General features: G+C 45.0%; 1 protein-coding gene and 1 pseudogene across 1 annotated transcript; both read right to left on the bottom strand.

Moving 5' to 3' along the window:
* Positions 1–436: 436 nt before the first annotated feature.
* Positions 437–886, bottom strand: LOC116886465 (zinc finger protein 431-like; the record flags this gene model as incomplete). Its single annotated transcript, XM_032887966.1, has 1 exon — positions 437–886. A coding segment is annotated over exon 1 (450 nt), but the record flags the coding sequence as incomplete, so codon positions are not given.
* Positions 887–8,615: 7,729 nt separating this feature from the next.
* Positions 8,616–9,847, bottom strand: LOC116886174 (annotated as a pseudogene).
* Positions 9,848–12,174: the final 2,327 nt, after the last annotated feature.

Here is a 12,174-nt window from a genome sequence, read left to right as displayed (position 1 = left end):
GACTAAGGCAGAAAAAAGAATTGCTGCAAGTTTGAGGTTAGTCCACTCTATAAATCAAGTTTTAGCCTATTAAGAGCTATACAGTGAGCGAGATCCTGATTCAGAATGAATGGAGAGATAGAGAGATAGGGAGATAGATAGATAGATAGATAGATAGATAGATAGATAGATACCAGTATAACAGGTTACATGCAGAAAAGCCTTGAATTTAAAAAAAATGTATTTATTATGTGTATGTGAGTACACTGTCACTGTCTTCAGACACACCAGAAGAGGGCATCAGATCTCATTACAGATGCTTGTGAGCCACCATGTGGTTGCTGGGAATTGAACTCAGGACCTCTGGAAGAGCAGTCAGTGCTCTTAACTGCTGAGCCATCGCTCCAATTTTTTTTTTTTTTTTATGTGCAAAGGCTTTATCACACTGATTACATTCATAGGGTTTCTCTCCAGTATGTGTTCTTTCATGTATTTGAACATAGCTATGTCGTGAAAAGGCTTTTTCACATTGATTACATTTGTAGAGTCTGTCAACAGTATCTGTTCTTTTACGTTTTTGTAGACTACTACGTGCTTCAGAGGATTTCTCTCCAGTTTGAATTCTTTTGCGCTTTTGAAGATGACTGTGACATGTGAAGGCCTTATTACATTGTGTATATTCATATGATTTCTCTCCAGCATGACTTCTTACATGCCTTCCATGTCTTCTATCACTTTGGAAATGTTCTTCAATATCATGGTCTTCCCAATTGTATCCTATAGCGGTGAGGTTCCTGTAGGTCTCCAGCATCACATCTTTGTAAAGTCTCTGCTGAGATGGGTCCAGCAAGGCCCACTCTTCCTGAGTGAAGTTTATGTGTAAATCATCACAGGTCAGTGCACCCATATCTCGTGTTCACAGCTCGCCTGAACTCCCCCAACAGCACACAGCAGTAGCTCACAGTGCACGACACACCAATCACTCAAAAAGCCACAGCTACAGCATTCCATCGCTCCAATTTTTAAAGAGAGATGTTTCATTTCTTGGCCTTTGGCTAAAATCCAGTGAAAAGAGGGGTACAGTTGGCCCTAAAGAGCTGCTTCTGGCGGGGAGGGAATTGGAGAATATATATGGTCAGTGACCATCAGTAACAATAGTAAAGGCTACCAGGACTCTGTGTGTCTTAGTGTTCTATCGCTGTGAAGAGACACCATCACCAAGGCAACTATTATAAAAGAAAGCATTTAATTGGGGCCTTTGCTTACAGTGTTAGAGGTTTAGTCCATAATCATCGTGTCGTGAAGCAGTCAGGCCTGATACTGGGCAATCATTTACCCTGATCTGCAGGCAGAGAGAGAATCTGGGCCTGGTGGGGGCTTTTGAAACCTCCAACAAGGCCATGCCTCTTAATCCTTCCCAAACAGTTCCATTAACCAGTGACCAAACATTCAAACATAAACCTATGAGAGACATTCTCATTCAAACTACCATATTTTGCTCATTCCTAAAGAATACCTCACCTTCGGGGCTGGAGAGATGGCTCAGTGGTTAAGAGCACTGACTGCTCTTCCAGAGGTCCTGAGTTCAATTCCCAGCAACCACATGGTGGCTTATAACCATCTGTAATCAGGTCTGGTGCCCTCTTCTGGCCTGCAGGTGCATACACGCAGGCAGGAAGCTGTATGATGCATATATACATAATAAATAAATAAAAATGTTAAAAAAAATCTTAAAAAAAAAAAGAATACTTCACCTTCAATACATGCCATTCTCTGTAAGACGGTGCTCAGCTGCTACCTCAGAGAACCTGGCCGAGAGCATCAAAGAAGCCCATAAATAAGGTGGAACACACCTTTAATCCCTGCACTCCTGAGGCAAAGGCAGATAGATCTCTGAGTTCGAGGCCAGCCTGGTCTACAGTGAGAGTTCCAGGACAGCAAGGGCCACACAGAGAAATCCTGCCCCAAAATATAAGTAAACAAATAAATAAAAAAAAACATTAAAAAAACAAATATGGCTCAGTAGTAAAAGGTGCTTGCTTCTGAACCTCATGATATAAATTTGAACCTCAAAACCCATAGGAAAGTGGGGAAGACTGAATTCACAAAGCTGTCCCTGATTTTTACACATGCATGACCCCCCAAAAATCATAAGTAATAAGTTAAGAAAGAGAAATCCATTAAGTCCTGTGTCTATATTATATATATGTGTATATATTGTATATATTGTGTACATATGTGTGTATATATTGTGGGCTGTGTGCTAGCAAAATTTGTCAGTCAAAGATCAGGTGGTTGAACAAATACATATCTAAAAACGATATTGCTAACATTGTGTTCTTGGCCCTCAATGTTTGGAAGCAGAAAACCTGCCAAATTTGTGGGTAGCACAAGGCTTGTTAGGAAACTTCTAGACAGTGACCAAACTCATCTCCTGAATTCAGCAGCCTGCAACTGTGGGCTCAGGTCAATGAATGAAATGATGATCAGGGGCCAGTGGGATACTCCGATGGTAACAGTGATGCTACCAACCCTGGCAACCTATAGTCTGTGCCCAGGACCCACACGGTAGAGAGGGAGAACCATTCTGACCTGCACATTCTTCTTTTTTTTTTTTTTCTTTTCATTTTTTCGGAGCTGGGGACCAAATCCAGGGCCTTGCACTTGCTAGGCAAGCACTCTACCACTGAGCCAAATCCCCAACCCCTGACCTGCATATTCTTGTTGTGGCATTTGTATATACATACACACACACACATACATACATATCATACACGCATATATATACATACATACACATACGTACACACATACATACACATACATACATACACACATACTTGCATACACACATACATATACATACATATATGCACATACATATACACGCACATACATACATATACATACACATACATAAATACACACATACACACATACACATACATACATACACACATACACACATACATATACATACATACATACATACATACATACATACATACATACAGGTAAAATAAAATGTCAGCCAATATAACTTCCAGATTTGTACTAAAGTTCTTTATTCATTTAAACAGGGTCTCATGTAGCCCAGGCTATCCTTGAATGTCCTATACAGCCAAGGATGATCTTGAACTTCTGATCCTCCTGCCTCTGCCTGATGAGTGCTAGTATAGCAGGCTGTGCCGTCATGCCAGGCTTATGTGGTGTTGGTGGGCTCAAACTGGACTGTGCATGTTAGGCAAGCGCCCTACCCACCAAGCCACATCCTCAGCTCTGCACAGAGATTTAGCAAGAGGGAGGGCCTTCGTGAAAGAGCACTAAAGAGTCAGACCCACACTCACAGTAGGTAAAATTTGCCCCCGGCCCTGCCTGTTTTCCTGAGGCACCAAGTAGATCCCTACCAGTCGTTGGAGAAGAAAGTTACTTTTCTTCCCCCTCCTGCTGAGCCACCTGCCTTTGAAGATCCAGGAACTGTGCCCAGCCCAAGGACACCCAGGGCCAGAAGAACAGGGAGGGGTCTCGGAACATCTCATGCCAAGCATGCTAAACTTCAATGTTTAATCCATATATACAACGTTAATCCTTTTATTTAAAAAAAAATAACAAATGCACTCGGGCGCTGTGTCACATCCCTTTAGTCCCAAAACTCTAGAGGCAGAGACAGATCTCTGCGAGTTCCAAGAAATCCTCATCTAGTTCCAAGTCAGCAAAGGCTACGTAGTAAGACCCCATCCAAACAACAACAAAGAGAACAAAACGAAAACTAACAATATATAAGGACATGTCCTTATGCCCACGTGGGAGAGTGTATGCTATGGAGAGGGTAAAGATGAGCTTAGGGCTGGCATGGCTCTTAAATGGTTCCTCTTCACCAGGGAGAGGGACTTCATTTAACGGTCCTGTAAACTCCAACATTCAAAGAAAATGGCTTGCTAATGGATGCCTCTGTCTCCAAACAGGAGGCGACACAGAGTCTTCAAGGGCCTGAAGGATGCAATGTGTTTCATGCTGCTCCAGAGTTAAAAAGACAGTGGCCTCACCAGGTGAACCAGGCTGGTGGACCAAGTAACAGCACTCTACCTCCACGGGTCAAGTACCAAGTAATAGTACTGTCTCCATGGGTCAGGTACCAAGTAACAGCACTCCATCTCTATGGGTCAGGCACCGAGCACTCTGCTATGGAGTCACTTGTCTGTTTCAGTCAGCCTGACTCCTTAGAGAGATCCTCACAGCCCTTCACAACTGCAGCCATCTCAGTCTACCAGAAAGCGCTCTATTCCAAGGCAGATGCCGCCGCCCTTCCTCCTCCAACCTCTGATCCTCTATTATTGATGTGTGCTTCCATTTAGAGAGAACAAGAGCTGTACTGTTAGAGGAAAGGTCTAACAGGCTGTCTCCTACGAGGTCTCCAAAGCAGATCAGGGCAGCAGCATGGAGCAGGGATGGTGAAAGAGCTTCCTAAAGTGATTCATGCTGTAATGCAGAACTTGGAGGCAGTGGGAAAGGCAGGGGGGTTGTCATCTAGTTTAGACTGGACTAGCCTATACAGGGAGATCTTGTCTGAGGAGGAGGAGGAGGAGGAAAGGGAGGAGGAGGGGGGAGGAGGAGGAGGAGGAGGAAGGAGGAGGAGGAGGGAGGAGGAAAGGGAAGGGGAGGAGGGAGGAGGAGGGAGGGGAGGAGGAGGTAGTGGTGCTGGAGAGATGCCTTAGATATTAAGACCAAATACTGCTTTTGCAGAAGACTGGGGATCTGTGTGTGTGTGTGTGTGTGTGTGTGTGTGTGTGTGTGTGTGTGTGTGTGTGTGTGTGTGTGGTATGGTCTACTGATTGAAGGTCTACAGTTACCCTCAGGCGTATTCCTGTCAGACAAGGAACGTTTCAGAGACTCAGCAGCTGTTCCTGAGGAGTGGTTGTGCAGTAAAGACAGATCTCCCTGTGGGAAGACTAAAATCCCTTTCTAACATCCAGCACATTTTCTTTTAGATAAGTCTGACAAAGAAAACTTTATTCGAGGGTTGGAGGGATGGCTCAGCGATTAAGAACACCGCTCTTCCAGAGGTCCTGAGTTCAATTCCCAGCAACCACATGGTGGCTCACACCCATGTGTAATGGGATCCGATGACCTCTTCTGGTGTGTCTGAAGACAGCTACAGTGGACATACATAAAGTAAATAAGTCTAAAAAACTTATATACATATAAATATACAGAATCACACATGTACATACACACATATGGAGAGAGAGAGAGAGAGAGAGAGAGAGAGAGAGAGAGAGAGAGGCTTCAAACTGCACATGTGAGAACGCCCTTAAACCTCCCACTCTCTGCCTCTACTTCCCAAGGGCTAGCATTACCTCGGTTTATGTGGTACTGGGATCAAACCACAGGCTTGTGAAAGTTGGGCAAGCACTGTGTCAACTGAGCCACATTCCCAGCCACAAAGCAGACTTTTCTCCTTTCGGTTTTTCTTTTTTGGTTGTTTTTGTTTGTGTGTTTTTGTTTTTTCTTTTCTTTTCTTTATTTTATTTTATTTATTTATTTATTTATTTATTTATTTATTTTTTTGGTTCTTTTTTTCGGAGCTGGGGACTGAACCCAGGGCCTTGCGCTTCCTAGGCAAGCGCTCTACCACTGAGCTAAATCCCCAACCCCTCTTTTATTTTTTTGAAACAAGCTTTCTCTATATAGCCCTGGCTGTCCTAGAATTAGCTCTGTAAACCAGGCCTCGAACTCACAGAAACCTCTGCCTTCTAAATGCTGGCTGTTCAAAGGCCTAACTCACCCTACAGAGCCTAGCTCTGGTTTGTCACTGGCAGCAGGGAACAATGTGACACCCCAGGGTTTAGCAGTGTGAGTGTGTGTGTGTGAGTGTGTGAGAGAATGTGAGTATGAGTGTGCAAGTATGTGTGTGAGTGTGAGAGTGAGAGTGTGAGAATGTGTGTGTGTGTGAGTTTGCGTTTGTGAACATGTGTGTCTGTGTGAGTATGAGAATGTATAGTGTGTATTTGTGAGTGTGTTTGTGAATGTGTGTGAGTATATGTGTGTGTGTGTGTGTGTGTGTGTGTGTGTGTACATGAACCTTGGGAGCGGCACTGGCCTTCCCCACTCTGACCACTGGTCAGAGCCCTCCCTCTTACCCATGCTTTTGTCTCCTTCGGGCTGTTGACTTCAGAGTGAGCTTTGAGCTATACGGAGAGCAAGAATCCTCTAATTTTGCCTCTGATATTCTAATGTGAACACATTTTTCTCCTCAGATTGTTTTCCTTCCACAAATCTAAGCAGACTATATCTATCTTTTTAATTAATTTGTTTAACTTTATTTTATGTGTCTGTGTGTCTTGAGTGTTTGTATGTCTGTGTGCCATCACTCCTGGTGCCCCTGGAGGCCAGAAGGGGCATCCACTCACCTGGAACTGGAGAGTTGCTAGCTAACATGTGGGTGCTGGGAATCAAACCCGGGTCCTCCGGATGAGCACGTAGCCAGTGATCTTAACTGCTGGGCCAACTCATGCTAGGCAAGTGCTCTATCACTGAGCTACATCCACCGTCACTTTCTCTGGTAAATACTTTTGTTAGTATTTGACCTAATAAATGACCTAATAAAAATCCCAGTTTCCTGTTAGACTCTCAGTTTATCAGAGTAAATCAATAGGTCAAAGGTCTATTTAACTCCTAAGTGCATGGGCCAGCATGTGGAAAGAGATGTGCTCTGAGGTTCCTGGGGAGACTTTGTACTGACTAAATCTTCAGTTGAAAAATCATGATGAGGGCTGGAGAGATGGCTCAAAGGTTAAGAGCAGTTGGCTGCTGTTCCGGAGGTCCTGAGTTCAATTCCCAGCAACCACACGGCAGCTCACTATCCAATGCCGCCTTCTGGTCTTCAGGCGTACAGCAGGCAGAGTACTTGGATACATAAGTTTTATTTTTTGAAGAAGAAGAAGAAGAAAAAGGGAGAGGGAAGGAAGAAGAAGGAGGGGAGGGGGAGGAGGAGAAGGAGGAGAAGGAGAGAAGAAGGAGGAAGGAGGAAGAGGAAGGAAGGAGAAGAAGAAGAAGGAAGAAGAAGAAGAAGAAGAAGAAGAAGAAAGAATGATGAAGAATGTCTCATTCACTGAGTACCGTGGCTTAGCATCAGAGAGCAGCGCCCTTCCATGGTTTCCTGTCTCTGACACTGACTGCTGGGGAAGGGAAAATGCTGTTTCTGTTGAACAGCCTGCAGGTTCTAGCTGTGCTTGGGACTGGAGAAGATCGAGACAAAAAATACCAGTAGAGAACATCTGTACGGCGTGGTGGCCCATACCTATCCTCCCAGGCCCTCAGAAGGTGACTCAGGACAGATCACAAGCCCCAAGGCTGGCCCAGGCTATAGTGGGAGTCTAAGGTCAGCCAGAACATGACTCTCTGCCTCAAAATAAGAAATAGAAAAGGGTTGAGGACAAAGCTGACTTAGAGAGTGCTTGCCCAGCATGCACCAACCCCTGCCTGCATCCCATCCCCCACAGCGTATAGACTGGAAATGGTAGTGCACACATCTAATCCTAGCACTGAGGAGGTGGGGGCAGTAGGAGTGGAAATGTAATTAATGTCTTCTTCAGTTACACACAAAGTCTCTGTCCCTCTCTCAAAAAATAAAAAAATAATCTTTTTTCTCTCTCTCTCTCTCTCTCTCTCTCTCTCTCTCTCTCTCACACACACACACACACACACACACACACACACACACCCCCAATAGCTCTGATTGTTTCTTGGGGCAGAAGGATGGGAAGGATATAAATGGAGTGCCCCATTCATCAAAGCAGAAAGACAGACAGTTTCCCTGAGAGGTAGAAAGGAAGTCAGTTCACTAATCAAAGAGGAAGATAAACGTCTTCCAAGGTCTTCACAAATGGGACCGAGGGCCAAGAATGACGCTTGCTTGTGGACCATATTTGGGACCCCAGGTTCTACACCCAGGACAACTTGGCTGTGACGTTCTCTCTCAGCGTCAGTTCTGTTTAAGGTTCAAGGGAAGCCCAGAGCAGCAGAGTGGTGAGCGCTCGTTAGCAATTGGTATTACAGTTTCTAGCTTATGGGGTTCACATCTGGATAGGACTGCTTGTGATCTTTCTCTCCCAGTTGCAATTAGGCTATGAAAGCTGGTGAGTGGGGAGGGAGCTTCCAGCTCATTCGAGCATGGCTGTCCTGTGACCAGTTTGTGGTGTCTTCTGCGTCAGGGCCTTGTCATCCTCTTCCAGTGGGCAAATAAGAACAATGGCATTAGCCTGACAGGAACCTGATAGTTAGGAATCTAATGACAGATCTCATTTAGGTACTGCCTTCACGATATCCTGACCAGTCTTTTTTTTTTTTTTTTTAAACATTTATTTATTATGTATACATCATACAGTTTTCTGCCTGCATGTATGCCTGAAGGCCAGAAGAGGGCACCAGGTCTGATTACAGATGGTTGTGAGCCACCATGTGGTTGCTGGGAATTGAACTCAGGACCTCTGGAAGAGCAGACAGTGCTCTTAACCTCTGAGCCATCTCTCCAACCCCCCTGACCAATCTTTTAGCTTTGGACTTATTTCTGTCATTGAATCGACTGATGTCTTCTTTTTTTTTTACTTTATTTTATTTATCTACTCTCCATTAGTTTAAATCCGGGATGGGTACAGCATCGCACGGGTTCTGTGTCCGATGGCCTTTGCAGGAAGGTTGCTTCAGAATTTGGCACGAACCACGCCACTGTTTCCAGGGGCCCGAGTTACCTTTCCCCAGATCACTCTGGTTTTGTTTGGTTTGCCTCCAGGAGTCACTGTATTGTTTTTTGCTTTGTACACACAAGCACACCTCTTGCCTAAGTAGAACTCAGTTTCATCTCGGGCGTAAACACCTTCGATTTCAAGGAGAGCCGTGTGCTCTCTTGGGTTCCGGAGGCCTCGCTTGTAGCCAGCAAAAATGGCCTTGCACCTCAGCCTTGCACCACAGCCTTGCAGACATTCTTGATTTTTTTTTTTTAGAAGTCCTGTTCCTAGCAGGCCTCCGAGGGCACCAAGATGGCGGAAAGAGAGCTGATGTCTTTTTTTTTTTTTTTTTTTGGTTCTTTTTTTTCGGAGCTGGGAACCGAACCCAGGGCCTTGCGCTTCCTAGGCAAGCACTCTACCGCTGAGCTAAATCCCCAACCCCTGATGCCTTCTTTAGGAACCATGAAGTTTGTTAGTTTTAACTTTTTGGAGACTGGGTCTCACTATGCAAACCTGGCTGGCCTGGAACTTCTCTTGTAAACCAGGCAGGCCCTGAACTCATAGAGCGCCTTCAGCCTCTGCCTCCCGAGTGTGGGGATCAAAGGCCTGGGCCACCACACCTGCCTGAGTCGAGCATTTTGAAGATTCTTCTGCCTCCATCTTTCGGTTAGAATCGTTTAATCAACTTACATTTTGTAAATACCGTTAGCATTGACATTTAGTATTTTATTATGTGTTTTCTGTGTTTCAAATGTTCTTAATTTCCCTTACTATTCCTTATTCTGTCTCTTTCTACTAGAGAATACATATCCCATAATCGCAATTATTTTGCTTTCTTTTTATGGAATAATATTGGATAGCTGTCTTAGTGATTCCCCTTGTGGAACGGACATCTTAAAACAATCGAGTTTGAATTAATGTTGACTTAGTTTCAACAATTTGCATAGATTTTGCTTACTTACGGCTTTATATTGTGCCCCTTTCAAACGCAGCAGCCGTAAAGTTTATGTCCTCTTTTGTTGTATTGCCATCAGCATAGTCTCCCAGTTATTGTTTTCTATGTTTGCCTCTTAATTAGAAGAAGACATTGACCACAGAGTGCTGTCTTTTTGTCTGTGTGTGACCTTTTATTGTTACTTCATGTTTAGCCATTTGAAATTAGCAGTATGTGTCCAGTTGTTTCATTTCACCATAAAAGGCTCCCTCTCATACCTATTTATAATAAATAATGTCTTGTGTTGCTTAAGAAAAAAGAAAAGGGTTCTCCTGATCCCAGTAGCTCTGGAGGTCAGCTTTTCGGGCAACAGAGGAGTTGGGGTGTGGACACACTGAGCTGTGGGCAGTAACTACACAGTGGGGCAGTGGGGTGATTGTCTCCTCGGGGAAACGTGAGAACTCATATCTGCACAGCGACAGGTGAACGGAGTAACCGACCCAAGCGTGTACGGAAGCAGCTTTCTCTAAGGAAGTGTCCCGGGGAATGTCAACACACTCCAGGGAGAGCCAGCCCCATGTCCAGGAGTAATGGCCAACAAAAAGCAAACTCAGTGCCATTTTTTTAAAAAGATTCATTCATTTATTTTATTTATAAGTACACCATAGCTGTCTTCAGACACACCAGAAAAGGGCATCAGACCTCATTACAGATGATCGTGAGCCACCACGTGGTTGCTGGGATTTGAACTCAGGACTTCTGGAAGAGCAGTCAGTGCTCTTAACCACTGAGCCATCTCTCTAGCCCCTTTCATGGACTTTTTGCTTCATTTTGACATTTTATATTTTATCTTATTGGCCCTTTGTTTCTTTTGATTCTTTTTTTTTCTTTCTGTTTTTGAGGAGGTTTTGTTTCTGGTTTTTCTGTCTTTGTTGCTTTTTTTCTTTTTTCTTTTTTGGAGAGGGAACATGATCAAAATATGTTGTGTGTATGAAAAACAATTTTCAGTTAACAATAATAAAGAAAGGAAAAAGAAATGCAAGAGAGTAGGAGCCTCAAGCTAAGCTTTAGCACCAGGATGAGCATCATCAGCATCATTAACACCAGCACTGGGATTACCAGCATCAGCACCAGGATTATCAGCATCAGTACCAGCTTTATCGGCATCAGTACCACCAGCAGCATCAGTACTAACATCATCAGCATCATTAACACCAGCACCGGGATTACCAGCATCAGCACCAGGATTACCAGCATCAGTACCAGCATTATCAGCATCAGTACTGGCAGCAGCACCATCAGCATTAGTACCAGCATCATCAAAAATCAGTACCAGCAGCAGCAGCAGCATCTGTATCAGTATCATCATCACCATCATCACCACCACCACCAGCAGCACCAGCAATGCTACTATTACAGAAGACAGCCGTGAAACTTCTATCCTGGCACGTTCTCAAAGCAGGTGTTTCCAGTGCAGCCAAACGGGGCTGCACATGGAATTTTGTGTTCTGATAAATTGCCGTGGTAATCACACTGTTCTTCTCCATTTGACAGCTTATTATCTAGCAGTCAAAGTAATTGGGGAGATTTCTGTTTCTCCGTCACATGGTTCTAAGGGTGGGGTGGGGGGGAATGGTTGGAGGGTGTCAGAGGCAGGGGTAGAAATGGGGGGAGGGAAAAGGAGAGGGGGGCACTGAGGGAAGGGAGGGCAGGCATCGGGGAGGAAGGAAAGAGGAAGGGCGGCGGCGGGGGGGGGGAGGAGGAGGGGGAGGAGGGGGAGGAGGAGGGGGAGGAGGGGAGAAGTGGAGGGCAGAGGCTTAGCGTCTCTGGGGGCATCAGTCCCACCTGAGGCTTCTCAGGTGAGAAGAAGTGGAGTCTAATGAGAGCCTGTGTTTGGTGGGCTCCACACAGAACATCTGTGCTTCTCAGGCTGGGGGAGTGAAGGTTGCTGGCAGTTTTCCCTTAGAGCCTCCAAAGCTCCTATTGTGTGTGTGGGTGGGTGGGGGGCAATTTTGTCAGATCTGTGGCTGTTGCATGTACAGGGGGTCCAGGGGGTCCAGGTCATGTGGGAGGGATGAGATTCCTAGTCTAACTTCCTACACACTTCTATTTCAAAGCTTGATTTTTTTTTTTTCCTGGAGAAATAAGGGTATGGCCATCAGGACAACCCAGAGTAACAGTCATTGTCCTGAACCTCACGTTCTGCACCGCGTCTCCACTGTCTGCTGTAGGTGGTCAAGAAGGGGGCAAGTAAATCATTTCTGAGTTGTCACTGAGGACTTTAAAAATTCTTATTGTTTTAGCTTCATTTATTTTATTTTTTATGTGTTGAGTGCTTTGTCTGCAAGTACATATACAGGCGCTACGTGCACGCCTGGGGTTCGAGGAGGTCAGGAGAGGATGTTGGATCCCCTGGGTTTGGCATTACAGACAGCGGTGAGCTGCCTGCCTGGGGCTGGGAATCCAATCACGGGGCCTCTGCAAGAGCAGCAAGTGGTTTTTTTTTTTTTTTTTTCGGAGCTGGGGACCGAACCC

The sequence above is a fragment of the Rattus rattus genome, chromosome 17 (genome assembly GCF_011064425.1).
Source record: "Rattus rattus isolate New Zealand chromosome 17, Rrattus_CSIRO_v1, whole genome shotgun sequence".
In the NCBI taxonomy this organism is placed as follows: domain Eukaryota; kingdom Metazoa; phylum Chordata; class Mammalia; order Rodentia; family Muridae; genus Rattus; species Rattus rattus.
The sequence above is the reverse complement of the archived record's forward strand: the minus strand, read 5'-3'. Positions and strand labels throughout refer to the sequence as shown.